General features: G+C 50.5%; 1 protein-coding gene across 1 annotated transcript in view; it reads right to left on the bottom strand.

Annotated features, from left to right (window-relative positions):
• Nucleotides 1–9,803: 9,803 nt before the first annotated feature.
• The window catches only part of LOC311115119 (annexin A5-like), a 16,100-nt gene continuing 4,356 nt past the window's right edge, over nucleotides 9,804–21,547 (bottom strand). The window contains exon 5 of the mRNA XM_084190326.1: nucleotides 9,804–10,211. Within this exon, the coding sequence (XP_084046452.1) occupies nucleotides 10,149–10,211 (63 nt within the window). The 3' untranslated portion in view covers nucleotides 9,804–10,148. The remainder of the gene's footprint in view (nucleotides 10,212–21,547) is intronic.

Here is a 21,547-nt window from a genome sequence, read left to right as displayed (position 1 = left end):
AGCCCATCCCCAGCCCAGCCCAGCCCTAGGTCCAGCTCAGCCCAGTCCAGCCCCAGCCCAGCCCTAGGTCCAGCTCAGCCCAGTCCAGCTCAGCCCAGTCCAGCCCTAGGTCCAGCTCAGCCCAGTCCAGCCCCAGCCCAGCCCAGCCCTAGGTCCAGCTCAGTCCAGTCCAGCCCCAGCCCAGCCCAGCCCTAGGTCCAGCTCAGCCCAGTCCAGCCCAGCCCAGCCCTAGGTCCAGCTCAGCCCAGTCCCAGTCCAGCCCCAGCCCAGCCCTAGGTCCAGCTCAGTCCAGTCCAGCCCCAGTCCAGTCCAGTCCCAGCCTAGCCCAGTCCAGTCCAGTCCAGCCCCAGCCCAGCCCTAGGTCCAGCTCAGCCCAGTCCAGCTCAGCCCAGCCCAGCCCTAGGTCCAGCTCAGCCCAGTCCAGCCCCAGCCCAGCCCTAGGTCCAGCTCAGCCCAGTCCAGCTCAGCCCAGCCCAGCCCTAGGTCCAGCTCAGCCCAGTCCCAGTCCAGCCCCAGCCCAGCCCAGCCCTAGGTCCAGCTCAGCCCAGTCCCAGTCCAGCCCCAGCCCAGCCCAGCCCTAGGTCCAGCTCAGCCCAGTCCCAGTCCAGCCCCAGCCCAGCCCAGCCCTAGGTCCAGCTCAGTCCAGTCCCAGTCCCAGTCCCAGCCCAGCCCAGTCCAGCCCAGTCCCAGCCCAGCCCAGCCCTAGGTCCAGCTCAGTCCAGTCCAGTCCCAGTCCCAGTCCCAGCCCAGCCCAGTCCAGCCCAGTCCCAGCCCAGCCCTAGGTCCAGCCCAGCCCAGTCCCAGCCCAGCCCTAGGTCCAGCTCAGCCCAGTCCCAGCCCAGCCCTAGGTCCAGCCCAGCCCAGTCCCAGCCCAGCCCTAGGTCCAGCTCAGTCCAGTCCAGCCCCAGCCCAGTCCAGTCCAGTCCCAGTCCCAGCCCAGCCCTAGGTCCAGCCCAGCTCCATTGTCAGAGAGCCATCAGACTGCTTCACGTTCTTCTGACGTTGTTGTTTTATTCCTCTGGCCTTTTCTGTTGTATGATATTTTCTGTAGGGTTCTGTGTGGTTCTACATGGTTCTGTATGGTTCTGTAAGGTTATGTATGGTTCTACATGGTTCTGTATGGTTCTTAAGGTTCTGTATGGTTCTACATGGTTCTGTATGGTTCTGTAAGGTTCTGTATGATTCTATATAGTTCTATATGGTTCTGTAGGGTTCTGTATGGTTCCTTATCATGTCTCTGTGGAAATAGAACCCAGTGTGTTGTAGAATACTGGTGAGGTTCTAACACAGAACCCCAACGTTTCATTTGTCTCTCTCTCTCACCCCTTCAGTGTCTCTCTCTCTCTCACCCCTTCAGTGTCTCTCTCTCTCACCCCTTCAGTGTCTCTCTTTCTCACCCCTTCAGTGTCTCTCTCTCTCACCCCTTCAGTGTCTCTCTCTCTCACCCCTTCAGTGTCTCTCTCTCTCACCCCTTCAGTGTCTCTCTCTCTCTCACCCCTTCAGTGTCTCTCTCTCTCTCACCCCTTCAGTGTCTCTCTCTCTCACCCCTTCAGTGTCTCTCTCTCTCACCCCTTCAGTGTCTCTCTCACCCCTTCAGTGTCTCTCTCTCTCACCCCTTCAGTGTCTCTCTCTCTCTCACCCCTTCAGTGTCTCTCTCTCTCACCCCTTCAGTGTCTCTCTCTCTCACCCCTTCAGTGTCTCTCTCTCTCTCTCACCCCTTCAGTGTCTCTCTCTCTCTCTCACCCCTTCAGTGTGTCTCTCTCTCTCACCCCTTCAGTGTGTCTCTCTCTCACCCCTTCAGTGTCTCTCTCTCTCACACCCCTTCAGTGTCTCTCTCTCTCTCACCCCTTCAGTGTCTCTCTCTCTCACCCCTTCAGTGTCTCTCTCTCTCACCCCTTCAGTGTCTCTCTCTCTCACCCCTTCAGTGTCTCTCTCACCCCTTCAGTGTCTCTCTCTCTCACCCCTTCAGTGTCTCTCTCTCTCTCACCCCTTCAGTGTCTCTCTCTCTCTCACCCCTTCAGTGTCTCTCTCTCTCTCACCCCTTCAGTGTCTCTCTCTCACCCCTTCAGTGTCTCTCTCTCTCACCCCTTCAGTGTCTCTCTCTCTCACCCCTTCAGTGTCTCTCTCTCTCTCTCACCCCTTCAGTGTCTCTCTCTCTCTCTCACCCCTTCAGTGTGTCTCTCTCTCTCACCCCTTCAGTGTGTCTCTCTCTCACCCCTTCAGTGTCTCTCTCTCTCTCACCCCTTCAGTGTCTCTCTCTCTCTCACCCCTTCAGTGTGTCTCTCTCTCACCCCTTCAGTGTGTCTCTCTCTCACCCCTTCAGTGTGTCTCTCTCACACCCCTTCAGTGTGTCTCATACGTGTGTGAAAAGGAAGTTAAATGTAAAGTGTAAATGTCAACATAATAAAGATGATGAGCTACTTTGTCTCCTGTCTTTCCTTGTTGCCATGACACCATACCTACAGTGCATTTGGAAAGTATTCAGACCCCTTGACTTTTTCCACATTTTGTTACGTTACAGCCTTATTCTAAAATGGATTAAAATAGCTTTTTTCCTCATCAATCTACACACAATACCCCATAATGACAAAGGAAAAACAGGTTTCTGACATTTTTGCAAATGACAAAAAAAAAAAAATCCTATCAAATCAAGTTTGATTTGCACTGAATACAACAGGTGTAGATCTTACAGTGAAATGCTTACTTACACGCACTTAACAATTATTTTTCTTAAAACTGCATTATTGGTTAAGTAAAAAATAGATAAGTAAAAAATAAAAAATATAAATAATTAAAGAACAGCAGTAAAATAAAATAACAGTAGGGAGGCTATATACAGGGGGTACTGGTACAGAGTCAATGTGCGGGGGCACCGGTTAGTCAAGGTAATTGAGGTAATATGTACATGTGGGTAGAGTTCAAGTGACTATGCATAGATAATAAACAGAGAGTAGCAGCAGCGTAAAAAAAGGGGGTGGAGTGGGGTGGGGTTGGGTTTGGGGGACAATGCAAATAGTCCGGGTAGCCATGATTAGCTGTTCCTTTTGGACCTAGACATGGCGCTCCGGTACCGCTTGCCGCGCGATAGCAGAGAGAACAGTCTATGACTAGGGTGGCTGGAGTCTTTGACAATTTGTAGGGCCTTCCTCTGACACCGCCTGGTATAGAGGTCCTGGATGGCAGGAAGCTTGGCCCCAGTGATGTACCATATTTACATAAGTATTCAGACCCTTTACTCAGTACTTTGTTGAAGCACCTTTTGGCAGCGATTACAGCCTTGAGTCTTCTTGGGTATGACACTACAAGCTTGGCACACCTGTATTTGGGGAGTTTCTCCCATTCTTCTCTGCAGATCCTCTCAAGCTCTGTCAGGTTGGATGGGGAGTGTCACTGCACAGCTATTTTCAGGTTTCTCCAGAGATGTTCGATCGGGTTCAAGTCCGGGCTCTGGCTGGGCCACTCAAGGACATTCAGAGACTTGTCCGGAAGCCACTCCTGCGTTTAGGATCGTTGTCCTGTTGGAAGGTGAGCCTTTGCCCCAGTCTGAGGTCCTGAGCGCTCTGGAGCAGGTTTTCACCTAATGTACGGCCCCTCCCCCACCTACTGTACGGCCCCTCCCCCACCTACAGTAGGGCCCCTCCCCCACCTACTGTACGGCCCCTCCCCCACCTACAGTAGGGCCCCTCCCCCACCTACTGTACGGCCCCTCCCCCACCTACAGTAGGGCCCCTCCCCCACCTACTGTACGGCCCCTCCCCCACCTACTGTACGGCCCCTCCCCCACCTACTGTACGGCCCCTCCCCCACCTACAGTAGGGCCCCTCCCCCACCTACTGTACGGCCCCTCCCCCACCTACTGTACAGCCCCTCCCCCATATACAGTACGGCCCCTCCCCCACCTACAGTACGGCCCCTCCCCCACCTACAGTAGGGCCCCTCCCCCACCTAATGTACGGCCCCTCCCCCACCTACTGTACGGCCCCTCCCCCACCTACTGTACGACCCCTCCCCCACCTACAGTAGGGCCCCTCCCCCACCTAATGTACGGCCCCTCCCCCACCTACTGTACAGCCCCTCCCCCATATACAGTACGGCCCCTCCCCCACCTATAGTACGGCCCCTCCCCCACCTACTGTACGGCCCCTCCCCCACCTACTGTACGGCCCCTCCCCCACCTACTGTACGGCCCCTCCCCCACCTAATGTATGGCCCCTCCCCCATATACAGTACGGCCCCTCCCCCACCTACAGTACGGCCCCTCCCCCACCTACTGTACGGCCCCTCCCCCACCTACAGTAGGGCCCCTCCCCCACCTACTGTACTGCCCCTCCCCCACCTACAGTAGGGCCCCTCCCCCACCTAATGTACGGCCCCTCCCCCACCTACTGTACGGCCCCTCCCCCACCTACTGTACGGCCCCTCCCCCACCTACAGTAGGGCCCATCCTCCACCTACTGTACGGCCCCTCCCCCACCTACTGTACGGCCCCTCCCCCACCTACAGTAGGGCCCCTCCCCCACCTAATGTACGGCCCCTCCCCCACCTAATGTATGGCCCCTCCCCCATATACAGTACGGCCCCTCCCCCACCTACTGTACGGCCCCTCCCCCATATACAGTACGGCCCCTCCCCCACCTACTGTACGGCCCCTCCCCCACCTACAGTAGGGCCCCTCCCCCACCTACTGTACGGCCCCTCCCCCACCTACTGTACTGCCCCTCCCCCACCTACAGTAGGGCCCCTCCCCCACCTAATGTACGGCCCCTCCCCCACCTACTGTACGGCCCCTCCCCCACCTACTGTACGGCCCCTCCCCCACCTAATGTACGGCCCCTCCCCCACCTACTGTACGGCCCCTCCCCTACATACTGTACGGCCCCTCCCCCACCTACAGTAGGGCCCCTCCCCCACCTACTGTACGGCCCCTCCCCCACCTACAGTAGGGCCCATCCTCCACCTACTCTACTATAGTACGGCCCCTCCCCCTCCTACTGTACGGCCCCTACCCTTACCTACAGTAGGGCCCCTCCCCCACATACAGTACGGCCCCTCCCCCACCTACAGTAGGGCCCATCCTCCACCTACTGTACGGCCCCTCCCCCACCTACTGTACGGCCCCTCCCCCACCTACAGTAGGGCCCCTCCCCCACCTACAGTAGGGCCCCTCCCCCACCTACAGTACGGCCCCTCCCCCTCCTACTGTATGGCCCCTCCCCTTACCTACAGTAGGGCCCCTCCCCCACCAATTCTCTCCTCCTCTTGCCTGTATCAGTTCCGGATAATAAAGTATCTTAAAAAATGACTTTTCTGCTGCTTCCCTCACTCGGATCAGACCGGGTCTGGATCCGACCAGGTCTATACGGAACGGGTCTGGTTGTCCACAGGTCCGTTCAGAACTGGTCTCTATATTAAAACATTTTCAGGGTGAGAAAGCCCCAGGTCCATTTCGGAACGGGGTCCAACGATTTGGACCTGTGAAGACCTCTACAGCCTGGTCTAGGCCAATTGATGAAAGCCTCTGAATAAGTTGAGTGGTCCACAGTGTCGAAGGCTTTAGACAGGTCAATACAAAGGGCCACAGAAGGTTTCTTTTCTTTTCATTTCGTAGTTAAAAAAGGATCCAAGTTGAGTATTTACCAAGGATCCTAGAATTGGAAATGAGGCAGAACTTCCATCCAGCCAACTAGAGCCTGGGAGAGGGGCAGACAATTGACTGGTTGACCAGGGTCAGTTAAAACACAATTAAATAAAATGCTGATTAAAAGCATCAGTAATGAAGCAAGATTCGGACAACTTCCTTAGGCAGGGAAAGAGAGGAATATCCACGCTTCAGTGCATTAACTTTCCCCCCAACTTTAGATGGGTCACCAGCAGAGTCTGAGAAAAATCTAAATCTAGCTACTTTTCTAGTTCTTTCTTGATTGAGGAAGTGCATCTATTTCTCAATTACCTGAAAAACTGCCAATCGGCTATTGTCCGGTTTTTCTAACCTTGGCCCAGGCCTGATTTCTCACCACCAATGCATTTAAAGGGAGCGTGTTTGTCTGCCAGACAGATGAAAACAGATGAAAACAGATTCCAGAGCTAATTCAGGGTCAGCAGATAGAGAAGGCTGAGTAATAATATGGTCTTGTATGTCTTCCATTTCCTAATAATTGCTCCCACAGTTGATTTCTTCAAACCAAGCTGCTTACCTATTGCAGATTCAGTCTTCCCAGCCTGGTGCAGGTCTACAGTTTTGTTTCTGGTGTCCTTTGACAGCTCTTTGGTCTTGGCCATAGTGGAGTTTGGAGTGTGACTGTTTGAGGTTGTGGACAGGTGTCTTTTATACTGATAACAAGTTCAAACAGGTGCCATTAATACAGGTAACGAGTGGAGGACAGAGGAGCCTCTTAAAGAAGAAGTTACAGGTCTGTGAGAGCCAGAAATCTTGCTTGTTTGTAGGTGACCAAATACTTATTTTCCACCATAATTTGCAAATAAATTCATTAAAAATCCTACAATGTGATTTTCTGGATTTTATTTCCTCAATTTGTCTGTCATAGTTGACGTGTACCTATGATGAAAATTACAGGCCTCTCTCTTCTTTTACGTGGGAGAACTTGCACAATTGGTGGCTGACTAAATACTTTTTTCCCCCACTGTATTTGTTGGTCCGTGGTGTGTAATGAGGAGCAAACAGACGCTGCACTTGACACATTTATGAAATAGCTTATTCCAGTTACTAATAAGCATGCACCCATTAATAAAATGACTGTAAAAACTGTTAAATCCCCGTGGATTAATGAGGAATTGAAAAATGGTATGGTTGAGAGGGATGAGGCAAAAGGAATGGCAAATAGGTCTGGCTGCACAACCGATTGGCAAACAATACTGCAAATTGAGAAATCATGTGACTAAACTGAATAAAAAGAAGAAGAAACTACACTATGAAACAAAGATAAATGACATAAAGAATGATAGTAAAACGCTTTGGAGCACCTTAAATGAAATTTTGGGCAAAAAGGCAAACTCAGCTCCATCATTCATTGAATCAGATGGCTCATTCATCACAAAACCCACTGATATTGCCAACTACGTTAATTATTTTTTCATTGGCAAGATTAGCAAGCATAGGCATGACATGCCAGCAACAAATGCCAACACTACACATCCAAGTATAACTGAACAAATTATGAAAGACTAGCATTGTAATTTTGAATTCCGTAAAGTGAATGTGGAAGAGGTGAAAAAAAATATTGTTGTCTATCAACAATGAGAAGCCACCGGGGTCTGACAACATGGATGGAAAATTACTGAGGATAATAGCGGACGATATTGCCACTCCTATTTGCCATATCTTCAATCTAAACCTACTAGAAAGTGTGTGCCCTCAGGCCTGGAGGGAAGCAAAAGTCATTCCGCTACCCAAGAATAGTAAAGCCCCCTTTACTGGCTCAAATAGCCGACCAATCAGCCTGTTACCAACCCTTAGTAAACTTTTGAAAAAATGGTGTTTGACCAGATACAATGCTATTTTACAGTAGACAAATTGACAACAGACTTCCAGCATGCTTATAGGGAAAGACATTCAACAAGCACAGCACTTACACAAATGACTGATGATTGGCTGAGAAAAATTGATGATAAAAAGATTGTGGGAGCTGTCTTGTTAGACTTCAGTGCGGCTTTTTTTATTATAAGAAATAAGTCAATACTTTGTAGAGCCACCTTTTGCAGCAATTACAGCTGCAAATCTCTTGGGGTATGTCTCTATAAGCTTGGCACATCTAGCCACTGGGATTTTTGCCCATTCTTACATTTACATTTACATTTTAGTCATTTAGCAGACGCTCTTATCCAGAGCGACTTACAGGAGCAATTAGGGTTAAGTGCCTTGCTCAAGTGCCTTCTTCAAGGCAAACTGCTCCAGCTCCTTCAAGTTGGATGGGTTCCGCTGTTGTACAGCAATCTTTAAGTCATACCGCAGATTCTCAATTGGATTGAGGTCTGGGCTTTGACTAGGCTATTCCAAGACATTTAAATGTTTCCCCTTAAACCACTCGAGTGTTGCTTTAGCAGTATGCTAAGGGTCATTGCCCTGCTGGAAGGTGAACCTCCGTCACCAGTCTCAAATCTCTGGAAGACTGAAACAGGTTTCCCTCAAGAATTTCCCAGTATTTAGCGCCGTCCATCATTCCTTCAATTCTGAGCAGTTTCCCAGTCCCTGCCAATTAAAAGCATCCCCACAGCATGATGCTGCCACCACCATGCTTCACTGTGGGGATGGTGTTCTCGGGGTGATGAGAGGTGTTGGGTTTGCGCCAGACATAGCGTTTTCCTTGATGGCCAAAAAGCTCCATTTTTGTCTCATCTGACCAGAGTACCTTCTTCCATATGTTTGGTGGTGCCCCTTGCTTAGTTGTGTTGCAGACTCTGGGGCCTTTCAGTCCCTCTGCTGGTATAAACTGGTATTGGTCTGGTGTCCAGTCCCTCTGCTGGTATAAACTGGTATTGGTCTGGTGTCCAGTCCCTCTCCTGGTATAAACTGGTATTGGTCTGGTGTCCAGTCCCTCTCCTGGTATAAACTGGAATTGGTCTGGTGTCCAGTCCCTCTGCTGGTATAAACTGGTATTGGTCTGGTGTCCAGTCCCTCTCCTGGTATAAACTGGTATTGGTCTGGTGTCCAGTCCCTCTCCTGGTATAAACTGGTATTGGTCTGGTGTCCAGTCCCTCTCCTGGTATAAACTGGTATTGGTCTGGTGTCCAGTCCCTCTCCTGGTATAAACTGGTATTGGTCTGGTGTCCAGTCCCTCTCCTGGTATAAACTGGTATTGGTCTGGTGTCCAGTCCCTCTCCTGGTATAAACTGGTATTGGTCTGGTGTCCAGTCCCTATCCTGGTATAAACTGGTATTGGTCTGGTGTCCAGTCCCTCTGCTGGTATAAACTGGTATTGGTCTGGTGTCCAGTCCCTCTCCTGGTATAAACTGGTATTGGTCTGGTGTCCAGTCCCTCTCCTGGTATAAACTGGTATTGGTCTGGTGTCCAGTCCCTCTCCTGGTATAAACTGGTATTGGTCTGGTGTCCAGTCCCTCTCCTGGTATAAACTGGTATTGGTCTGGTGTCCAGTCCCTCTCCTGGTATAAACTGGTATTGGTCTGGTGTCCAGTCCCTCTGCTGGTATAAACTGGTATTGATCTGGTGTCCAGTCCCTCTGCTGGTATAAACTGGTATTGGTCTGGTGTCCAGTCACTCTGCTGGTATAAACTGGTATTGATCTGGTGTCACGTTCACCTTAGCTGCCATGTTTGAGTTCCCTTCCGTTAATGATTATTATGGTGAAGGCGGAGCTGGAGGAATGTTCATTCATAACGGTCTGATTCTAACTTCAACACCTACGTCGTGTGCTTTACTGCCAGACAATAAACGGGGCGCTCGCCTAAACCCGATGATCCTGTGTGTGCGTATCAGTCCTGAAAAGTAGCGACAGTCAAGAATTGAGGTTTTACAAAAGCAGAGATAATCAGGGTTGGGGTCAATACCATTTCAATTGCAGTCAATTGAGAAATTAAACCCAATTCCAATTAGAAATGTTCCTCATTGAAATGAATTGTAGAGAGTTTGAATTTCAGTGTACTTCCTGAATAGACTGGAATTGTTTGTCTGTCAGATGTTATTTTAGATGACTGCGTATCATGTGTTGTTATAATCATAATAAAACCTCAAACTACGGATCAATGAATCAAAGTTTAAACAGTTGTGTCTCCTAATGACCATGTCATCTCACTACACAGACACAGACAGACACGTCTCACTACAAACCTGCTATTAAAACCTTTATTACGTCTTCAGTGTTACCTTACAAACAGTAAAACATTAAAACAGTCTTTGGTTGTTATATTACTGATATATAAAATGACTTCTGGCATTAATATGACTTTAATGCTGTAGATCTGAAGCAGAGTAAAGCTGGAAGGATGTTAGCTACCTGACAGAAACACACAGGGTTAAAGTCTTATCACTCATAACCTATCACAGGGCTGCACTGGGGCCAGCAGAGCTCTCCTATTGGCTGACACGGGACTCAGAGAGTGATTGACCGCTAGAGGGGCCAGTCAGAGCGGAGGTCTCTCCGGGTCCCGCCCCCCTTCAGGGGTCATCGCCACGGTTACGCGTCATCGCCACCACAGAGCAGGAGGAGGGCCTTACGGTAGTCACCAGAAGTATCCCCCTGAAACACACACATTGGAAAACACAGAGGATCAGCAACATTGCATTCGCTCCACATTACTGGCCTGTAGTGCTGAGCGATTACTGCTTTTTGAGGTCGGTCCGGTTTCGGTTATTACAAAATAATCACGGTTTTCGATTTCGATAGATTTAAAAAAAATGAAGTGCATTATGAAATAATGACGTTACAATGATTTCAAATCAAATCAAATTTGTCACATGCACCGAATACAACAGGTGTTGACCTTACCGTGAAATGCTGACTTACAAGCCCTTAACGAACAATGCAGTTCAAGAAATAGAGTTAAGAAAATACTAAATTAAATAAAAGTAAAAAATAAAATAAAAACTAACACAATAAAATAACAATAATGAGGCTACATACAGGGGGTACCAGTACCTAGTCAATGTGTGGGGGTACAGGTTAGTCCAGGTAATAATGAGGCTATATACAGGGGGTACCGGTACCTAGTCAATGTGGGGGGGTACAGGTTAGTCCAGGTAATAATGAGGCTATATACAGGGGGTACCAGTACCTAGTCAATGTGCGGGGGTACAGGTTAGTCCAGGTAATAATGAGGCTATATACAGGGGGTACCAGTACCTAGTCAATGTGTGGGGGTACAGGTTAGTCGAGGTAATAATGAGGCTATATACAGGGGGTACCGGTACCTAGTCAATGGGCTGGGATACAGGTTAGTCCAGGTAATAATGAGGCTATATACAGGGGGTACCAGTACCTAGTCAATGTGGGGGTACAGGTTAGTCCAGGTAATAATGAGGCTATATACAGGGGGTACCAGTACCTAGTCAATGTGGGGGTACAGGTTAGTCCAGGTAATAATGAGGCTATATACAGGGGGTACCGGTACCTAGTCAATGGGCTGGGGTACAGGTTAGTCCAGGTAATAATGAGGCTATATACAGGGGGTACCGGTACCTAGTCAATGGGCTGGGGTACAGGTTAGTCCAGGTAATAATGAGGCTATATACAGGGGGTACCAGTACCGAGTCAATGTGTGGGGGTACAGGTTAGTCCAGGTAATAACGAGGCTATATACAGGGGGTACCAGTACCTAGTCAATGGGCTGGGGGTACAGGTTAGTCGAGGTAATAATGAGGCTATATACAGGGGGTACCAGTACCTAGTCAATGTGTGGGGGTACAGGTTAGTCGAGGTAATAATGAGGCTATATACAGGGGGTACCAGTACCTAGTCAATGGGCTGGGGATACAGGTTAGTCGAGGTAATAATGAGGCTATATACAGGGGGTACCGGTACCTAGTCAATGGGCTGGGATACAGGTTAGTCCAGGTAATAATGAGGCTATATACAGGGGGTACCAGTACCTAGTCAATGTGGGGGTACAGGTTAGTCCAGGTAATAATGAGGCTATATACAGGGGGTACCAGTACCTAGTCAATGTGGGGGTACAGGTTAGTCCAGGTAATAATGAGGCTATATACAGGGGGTACCGGTACCTAGTCAATGGGCTGGGGTACAGGTTAGTCCAGGTAATAATGAGGCTATATACAGGGGGTACCGGTACCTAGTCAATGGGCTGGGGTACAGGTTAGTCCAAGTAATAATGAAACTATATACAGGGGGTACCAGTACCGAGTCAATGTGTGGGGGTACAGGTTAGTCCAGGTAATAACGAGGCTATATACAGGGGGTACCAGTACCTAGTCAATGGGCTGGGGGTACAGGTTAGTCGAGGTAATAATGAGGCTATATACAGGGGGTACCAGTCCCTAGTCAATGTGTGGGTACAGGTTAGTCCAGGTAATAATGAGGCTATATACAGGGGGTACCAGTCCCTAGTCAATGGGCTGGGGTACAGGTTAGTCCAGGTAATAATGAGGCTATATACAGGGGGTACCGGTACCTAGTCAATGGGCTGGGGTACAGGTTAGTCCAGGTAATAACGAGGCTATATACAGGGGGTACCAGTACCTAGTCAATGTGGGGGTACAGGTTAGTCCAGGTAATAATGAGGCTATATACAGGGGGTACCGGTACCTAGTCAATGTGGGGGTACAGGTTAGTCCAGGTAATAATGAGGCTATATACAGGGGGTACCAGTACCTAGTCAATGTGGGGGTACAGGTTAGTCCAGGTAATAATGAGGCTATATACAGGGGGTACCGGTACCTAGTCAATGTGGGGGTACAGGTTAGTCCAGGTAATAATGAGGCTATATACAGGGGGTACCGGTACCTAGTCAATGGGCTGGGGGTGCAGGTTAGTCCAGGTAATAATGAGGCTATATACAGGGGGTACCAGTCCCTAGTCAATGGGCTGGGGTACAGGTTAGTCCAGGTAATAATGAGGCTATATACAGGGGGTACCAGTACCTAGTCAATGTGGGGGTACAGGTTAGTCCAGGTAATAATGAGGCTATATACAGGGGGTACCGGTACCTAGTCAATGGGCTGGGGTACAGGTTAGTCCAGGTAATAATGAGGCTATATACAGGGGGTACCGGTACCTAGTCAATGGGCTGGGGTACAGGTTAGTCCAAGTAATAATGAAACTATATACAGGGGGTACCAGTACCGAGTCAATGTGTGGGGGTACAGGTTAGTCCAGGTAATAACGAGGCTATATACAGGGGGTACCAGTACCTAGTCAATGGGCTGGGGGTACAGGTTAGTCGAGGTAATAATGAGGCTATATACAGGGGGTACCGGTACCTAGTCAATGGGCTGGGGGTGCAGGTTAGTCCAGGTAATAATGAGGCTATATACAGGGGGTACCAGTCCCTAGTCAATGGGCTGGGGTACAGGTTAGTCCAGGTAATAATGAGGCTATATACAGGGGGTACCAGTACCTAGTCAATGTGGGGGTACAGGTTAGTCCAGGTAATAATGAGGCTATATACAGGGGGTACCAGTACCTAGTCAATGTGGGGGTACAGGTTAGTCCAGGTAATAATGAGGCTATATACAGGGGGTACCGGTACCTAGTCAATGGGCTGGGGTACAGGTTAGTCCAGGTAATAATGAGGCTATATACAGGGGGTACCGGTACCTAGTCAATGGGCTGGGGTACAGGTTAGTCCAAGTAATAATGAAACTATATACAGGGGGTACCAGTACCGAGTCAATGTGTGGGGGTACAGGTTAGTCCAGGTAATAACGAGGCTATATACAGGGGGTACCAGTACCTAGTCAATGGGCTGGGGGTACAGGTTAGTCGAGGTAATAATGAGGCTATATACAGGGGGTACCAGTCCCTAGTCAATGTGTGGGTACAGGTTAGTCCAGGTAATAATGAGGCTATATACAGGGGGTACCAGTCCCTAGTCAATGGGCTGGGGTACAGGTTAGTCCAGGTAATAATGAGGCTATATACAGGGGGTACCGGTACCTAGTCAATGGGCTGGGGTACAGGTTAGTCCAGGTAATAACGAGGCTATATACAGGGGGTACCAGTACCTAGTCAATGTGGGGGTACAGAATAGTCCAGGTAATAATGAGGCTATATACAGGGGGTACCGGTACCTAGTCAATGTGGGGGTACAGGTTAGTCCAGGTAATAATGAGGCTATATACAGGGGGTACCGGTACCTAGTCAATGGGCTGGGGGTGCAGGTTAGTCCAGGTAATAATGAGGCTATATACAGGGGGTACCAGTCCCTAGTCAATGGGCTGGGGTACAGGTTAGTCCAGGTAATAATGAGGCTATATACAGGGGGTACCAGTCCCTAGTCAATGGGCTGGGGTGCAGGTTAGTCCAGGTAATAATGAGGCTATATACAGGGGGTACCAGTCCCTAGTCAATGGGCTGGGGTACAGGTTAGTCCAGGTAATAATGAGGCTATATACAGGGGGTACCGGTACCGAGTCAATGTGCGGGGGTACAGGTTAGTCCAGGTAATAATGAGGCTATATACAGGGGGTACCGGTACCTAGTCAATGGGCTGGGGTACAGGTTAGTCCAGGTAATAATGAGGCTATATACAGGGGGTACCAGTACCGAGTCAATGTGTGGGGGTACAGGTTAGTCCAGGTAATAACAAGGCTATATACAGGGGGTACCAGTACCTAGTCAATGGGCTGGGGGTACAGGTTAGTCGAGGTAATAATGAGGCTATATACAGGGGGTACCAGTACCTAGTCAATGTGGGGGTACAGGTTAGTCCAGGTAATAATGAGGCTATATACAGGGGGTACCGGTACCTAGTCAATGTGTGGGGGTACAGGTTAGTCCAGGTAATAATGAGGCTATATACAGGGGGTACCAGTACCTAGTCAATGTGGGGGTACAGGTTAGTCCAGGTAATAATGAGGCTATATACAGGGGGTACCGGTACCTAGTCAATGTGGGGGTACAGGTTAGTCCAGGTAATAATGAGGCTATATACAGGGGGTACCAGTACCTAGTCAATGGGCTGGGGTACAGGTTAGTCCAGGTAATAATGAGGCTATATACAGGGGGTACCGGTACCGAGTCAATGTACGGGGGTACAGGTTAGTCCAGGTAATAATGAGGCTATATACAGGGGGTACCAGTACCAGGTCAATGGGCTGGGGTACAGGTTAGTCCAGGTAATAATGAGGCTATATACAGGGGGTACCAGTACCTAGTCAATGGGCTGGGGTACAGGTTAGTCCAGGTAAAAATGAGGCTATATACAGGGGGTACCGGTACCTAGTCAATGGGCTGGGGTACAGGTTAGTCCAGGTAATAATGAGGCTATATACAGGGGGTACCGGTACCTAGTCAATGGGCTGGGGTACAGGTTAGTCCAGGTAATAATGAGGCTATATACAGGGGGTACCGGTACCGAGTCAATGTACGGGGGTACAGGTTAGTCCAGGTAATAATGAGGCTATATACAGGGGGTACCGGTACCTAGTCAATGTGGGGGTACAGGTTAGTCCAGGTAATAATGAGGCTATATACAGGGGGTACCAGTACCGGGTCAATGTGGGGGTACAGGTTAGTCCAGGTAATAATGAGGCTATATACAGGGGGTACCGGTACCGAGTCAATGGGCTGGGGGTGCAGGTTAGTCCAGGTAATAATGAGGCTATATACAGGGGGTACCGGTACCTAGTCAATGGGCTGGGGGTACAGGTTAGTCCAGGTAATAATGAGGCTATATACAGGGGGTACCGGTACCGAGACAATGGGCTGGGGGTGCAGGTTAGTCCAGGTAATAATGAGGCTATATACAGGGGGTACCGGTACCTACTCAATGGGCTGGGGTACAGGTTAGTCCAGGTAATAATGAGGCTATATACAGGGGGTACCAGTACCAGGTCAATGGGCTGGGGTACAGGTTAGTCCAGGTAATAATGAGGCTATATACAGGGGGTACCAGTACCTAGTCAATGTGTGGGGGTACAGGTTAGTCCAGGTAATAATGAGGCTATATACAGGGGGTACCAGTACCTAGTCAATGGGCTGGGGTACAGGTTAGTCCAGGTAATAATGAGGCTATATACAGGGGGTACCAGTACCGAGTCAATGGGCTGGGGTACAGGTTAGTCCAGGTAATAATGAGGCTATATACAGGGGGTACCGGTACCTAGTCAATGGGCTGGGGTACAGGTTAGTCCAGGTAATAATGAGGCTATATACAGGGGGTACCAGTACCTAGTCAATGTGTGGGGGTACAGGTTAGTCAAGGTAATAATGAGGCTATATACAGGGGGTACCGGTACCTAGTCAATGGGCTGGGGTACAGGTTAATCCAGGTAATAATGAGGCTATATACAGGGGGTACCAGTACCGAGTCAATGGGCTGGGGTACAGGTTAGTCAAGGTAATAATGAGGCTATATACAGGGGGTACCGGTACCTAGTCAATGGGCTGGGGGTACAGGTTAGTCGAGGTAATAATGAGGCTATATACAGGGGGTACCGGTACCGAGTCAATGTACGGGGGTACAGGTTAGTCCAGGTAATAATGAGGCTATATACAGGGGGTACCGGTACCTAGTCAATGTGGGGGTACAGGTTAGTCCAGGTAATAATGAGGCTATATACAGGGGGTACCAGTACCTAGTCAATGTACGGGGGTGCAGGTTAGTCCAGGTAATAATGAGGCTATATACAGGGGGTACCGGTACCGAGTCAATGTGGGGGTACAGGTTAGTCCAGGTAATAATGAGGCTATATACAGGGGGTACCAGTCCCTAGTCAATGGGCTGGGGTACAGGTTAGTCAAGGTAATAATGAGGCTATATACAGGGGGTACCGGTACCGAGTCAATGGGCTGGGGTACAGGTTAGTCCAGGTAATAATGAGGCTATATACAGGGGGTACCGGTACCTAGTCAATGTGGGGGTACAGGTTAGTCCAGGTAATAATGAGGCTATATACAGGGGGTACCAGTACCTAGTCAATGTGGGGGTACAGGTTAGTCCAGGTAATAATGAGGCTATATACAGGGGGTACCAGTACCTAGTCAATGTGGGGGTACAGGTTAGTCCAGGTAATAATGAGGCTATATACAGGGGGTACCAGTCCCTAGTCAATGGGCTGGGGTACAGGTTAGTCAAGGTAATAATGAGGCTATATACAGGGGGTACCGGTACCGAGTCAATGGGCTGGGGTACAGGTTAGTCAAGGTAATAATGAGGCTATATACAGGGGGTACCAGTACCGGGTCAATGTGGGGGTACAGGTTAGTCCAGGTAATAATGAGGCTATATACAGGGGGTACCGGTACCGGGTCAATGTGGGGGGGGTACAGGTTAGTCCAGGTAATAATGAGGCTATATACAGGGGGTACCAGTACCTAGTTAATGTGAGGGGGTACAGGTTAGTCAAGGTAATTTGTACATGTAGGTAGGGGTAAAGTTACCAAAGCCAAAAATAGTGAACATTCAATTGCCAAAACATTAAAATATTCCATTGTCTCTGTCGGGTCAACATTGGGTAGACATCAATAGAACAACAGTAAATTACTGTGAAATAATCAAATACTTCAGTTGTGTATATTACTTAGTTTTTATTTGAAAACGTTATTATTTTTAATTCCTTAAAGTCATCATCTCATCTCTGCTCAGGCAGCAGTCAGCCAGCCAGTTATATCTGTGCTCCCCAGACAGCAGCAGTCAGTCAGCCAGTTATATCTGTGCTCCCCAGGCAGCAGCAGTCAGTCAGCCAGTTATATCTGTGCTCCCCAGGCAGCAGCAGTCAGTCAGCCAGTTATATCTGTGCTCCCCAGACAGCAGCAGTCAGTCAGCCAGTTATATCTGTGCTCCCCAGACAGCAGCAGTCAGTCAGCCAGTTATATCTGTGCTCCCCAGGCAGCAGCAGTCAGCCAGCCAGTTATATCTGTGCTCCCCAGACTGTCCTGTCTCTGATAGGCCTCATCTCTGCTCAGGCAGCAGTCAGTCAGTCAGCCAGTTATATCTGTGCTCCCCAGGCAGCAGCAGTCAGTCAGCCAGTTATATCTGTGCTCCCCAGGCAGCAGCAGTCAGTCAGCCAGTTATATCTGTGCTCCCCAGACAGCAGCAGTCAGTCAGCCAGTTATATCTGTGCTCCCCAGACAGCAGCAGTCAGTCAGCCAGTTATATCTGTGCTCCCCAGGCAGCAGCAGTCAGCCAGCCAGTTATATCTGTGCTCCCCAGACTGTCCTGTCTCTGATAGGCCTCATCTCTGCTCAGGCAGCAGTCAGTCAGTCAGCCAGTTATATCTGTGCTCCCCAGGCAGCAGTCAGTCAGTCAGCCAGTTATATCTGTGCTCCCCAGACAGCAGCAGTCAGCCAGCCAGTTATATCTGTGCTCCCCAGACTGTCCTGTCTCTGATAGGCCTCATCTCTGCTCAGGCAGCAGCAGTCAGTCAGCCAGTTATATCTGTGCTCCCCAGACTGCAGCAGTCAGTCAGCCAGTTATATCTGTGCTCCCCAGGCAGCAGCAGTCAGTCAGCCAGTTATATCTGTGCTCCCCAGACAGCAGCAGTCAGTCAGCCAGTTATATCTGTGCTCCCCAGACTGCAGCAGTCAGTCAGCCAGTTATATCTGTGCTCCCCAGGCAGCAGCAGTCAGTCAGCCAGTTATATCTGTGCTCCCCAGACAGCAGCAGTCAGTCAGCCAGTTATATCTGTGCTCCCTAGGCAGCAGCAGTCAGTCAGCCAGTTATATCTGTGCTCCCCAGGCAGCAGCAGTCAGTCAGCCAGTTATATCTGTGCTCCCCAGACTGTCCTGTCTCTGATTGGCCTCATCTCTGCTCAGGCAGCAGTCAGTCAGCCAGTTATATCTGTGCTCCCCAGACAGCAGCAGTCAGCCAGCCAGTTATATCTGTGCTCCCCAGACAGCAGCAGTCAGTCAGCCAGTTATATCTGTGCTCCCCAGACTGCAGCAGTCAGTCAGCCAGTTATATCTGTGCTCCCCAGACAGCAGCAGTCAGTCAGCCAGTTATATCTGTGCTCCCCAGACTGCAGCAGTCAGTCAGCCAGTTATATCTGTGCTCCCCAGGCAGCAGCAGTCAGTCAGCCAGTTATATCTGTGCTCCCCAGACAGCAGCAGTCAGTCAGCCAGTTATATCTGTGCTCCCCAGGCAGCAGCAGTCAGTCAGCCAGTTATATCTGTGCTCCCCAGGCAGCAGCAGTCAGTCAGCCAGTTATATCTGTGCTCCCCAGACTGTCCTGTCTCTGATAGGCCTCATCTCTGCTCAGGCAGCAGCAGTCAGTCAGCCAGTTATATCTGTGCTCCCCAGACTGTCCTGTCTCTGATAGGCCTCATCTCTGCTCAGGCAGCAGTCAGTCAGTCAGCCAGTTATATCTGTGCTCCCCAGGCAGCAGCAGTCAGTCAGCCAGTTATATCTGTGCTCCCCAGGCAGCAGCAGTCAGTCAGCCAGTTATATCTGTGCTCCCCAGACTGTCCTGTCTCTGATAGGCCTCATCTCTGCTCAGGCAGCAGCAGTCAGTCAGCCAGTTATATCTGTGCTCCCCAGACTGTCCTGTCTCTGATTGGCCTCATCTCTGCTCAGGCAGCAGTCAGCCAGCCAGTTATATCTGTGCTCCCCAGACAGCAGCAGTCAGCCAGCCAGTTATATCTGTGCTCCCCAGACTGTCCTGTCTCTGATTGGCCTCATCTCTGCTCAGGCAGCAGCAGTCAGTCAGCCAGTTATATCTGTGCTCCCCAGACAGCAGCAGTCAGTCAGCCAGTTATATCTGTGCTCCCCAGGCAGCAGCAGTCAGTCAGCCAGTTATATCTGTGCTCCCCAGGCAGCAGCAGTCAGTCAGCCAGTTATATCTGTGCTCCCCAGACAGCAGCAGTCAGTCAGCCAGTTATATCTGTGCTCCCCAGACTGCAGCAGTCAGTCAGCCAGTTATATCTGTGCTCCCCAGACAGCAGCAGTCAGTCAGCCAGTTATATCTGTGCTCCCCAGACTGCAGCAGTCAGTCAGCCAGTTATATCTGTGCTCCCCAGGCAGCAGCAGTCAGTCAGCCAGTTATATCTGTGCTCCCCAGACAGCAGCAGTCAGTCAGCCAGTTATATCTGTGCTCCCCAGGCAGCAGCAGTCAGCCAGCCAGTTATATCTGTGCTCCCCAGACTGTCCTGTCTCTGATAGGCCTCATCTCTGCTCAGGCAGCAGTCAGTCAGTCAGCCAGTTATATCTGTGCTCCCCAGGCAGCAGTCAGTCAGTCAGCCAGTTATATCTGTGCTCCCCAGACAGCAGCAGTCAGCCAGCCAGTTATATCTGTGCTCCCCAGACTGTCCTGTCTCTGATAGGCCTCATCTCTGCTCAGGCAGCAGCAGTCAGTCAGCCAGTTATATCTGTGCTCCCCAGGCAGCAGCAGTCAGTCAGCCAGTTATATCTGTGCTCCCCAGACTGTCCTGTCTCTGATAGGCCTCATCTCTGCTCAGGCAGCAGTCAGTCAGCCAGTTATATCTGTGCTCCCCAGACTGTCCTGTCTCTGATAGGCCTCGTCTCTGCTCAGGCAGCAGTCAGTCAGCCAGTTATATCTGTGCTCCCCAGACAGCAGCAGTCAGCCAGCCAGTTATATCTGTGCTCCCCAGACTGTCCTGTCTCTGATAGGCCTCATCTCTGCTCAGGCAGCAGTCAGTCAGCCAGTTATATCTGTGCTCCCCAGGCAGCAGCAGTCAGTCAGCCAGTTATATCTGTGCTCCCCAGACTGTCCTGTCTCTGATTGGCCTCATCTCTGCTCAGGCAGCAGTCAGCCAGCCAGTTATATCTGTGCTCCCCAGACAGCAGCAGTCAGCCAGCCAGTTATATCTGTGCTCCCCAGACTGTCCTGTCTCTGATTGGCCTCATCTCTGCTCAGGCAGCAGTCAGCCAGCCAGTTATATCTGTGCTCCCCAGACAGCAGCAGTCAGTCAGCCAGTTATATCTGTGCTCCCCAGACTGCAGCAGTCAGTCAGCCAGTTATATCTGTGCTCCCCAGACAGCAGCAGTCAGTCAGCCAGTTATATCTGTGCTCCCCAGACTGCAGCAGTCAGTCAGCCAGTTATATCTGTGCTCCCCAGGCAGCAGCAGTCAGTCAGCCAGTTATATCTGTGCTCCCCAGACAGCAGCAGTCAGTCAGCCAGTTATATCTGTGCTCCCCAGGCAGCAGCAGTCAGTCAGCCAGTTATATCTGTGCTCCCCAGGCAGCAGCAGTCAGTCAGCCAGTTATATCTGTGCTCCCCAGACTGTCCTGTCTCTGATAGGCCTCGTCTCTGCTCAGGCAGCAGCAGTCAGTCAGCCAGTTATATCTGTGCTCCCCAGGCAGCAGCAGTCAGTCAGCCAGTTATATCTGTGCTCCCCAGACTGTCCTGTCTCTGATTGGCCTCATCTCTGCTCAGGCAGCAGTCAGCCAGCCAGTTATATCTGTGCTCCCCAGACAGCAGCAGTCAGCCAGCCAGTTATATCTGTGCTCCCCAGACTGTCCTGTCTCTGATTGGCCTCATCTCTGCTCAGGCAGCAGCAGTCAGCCAGCCAGTTATATCTGTGCTCCCCAGACAGCAGCAGTCAGTCAGCCAGTTATATCTGTGCTCCCCAGACTGCAGCAGTCAGCCAGCCAGTTATATCTGTGCTCCCCAGACAGCAGCAGTCAGTCAGCCAGTTATATCTGTGCTCCCCAGACTGCAGCAGTCAGTCAGCCAGTTATATCTGTGCTCCCCAGACAGCAGCAGTCAGTCAGCCAGTTATATCTGTGCTCCCCAGACAGCAGCAGTCAGTCAGCCAGTTATATCTGTGCTCCCCAGGCAGCAGCAGTCAGTCAGCCAGTTATATCTGTGCTCCCCAGACAGCAGCAGTCAGTCAGCCAGTTATATCTGTGCTCCCCAGGCAGCAGCAGTCAGTCAGCCAGTTGTATCTGTGCTCCCCAGGCAGCAGCAGTCAGTCAGCCAGTTATATCTGTGCTCCCCAG

The sequence above is a fragment of the Coregonus lavaretus genome (genome assembly GCF_964263955.1).
Source record: "Coregonus lavaretus genome assembly, contig: HAP1_SCAFFOLD_1789, whole genome shotgun sequence".
NCBI classification, from domain to species: Eukaryota; Metazoa; Chordata; class Actinopteri; order Salmoniformes; family Salmonidae; genus Coregonus; species Coregonus lavaretus.
Note: the sequence above shows the minus strand (reverse complement) of the source record. Positions and strands in the feature narration are given on the sequence as shown.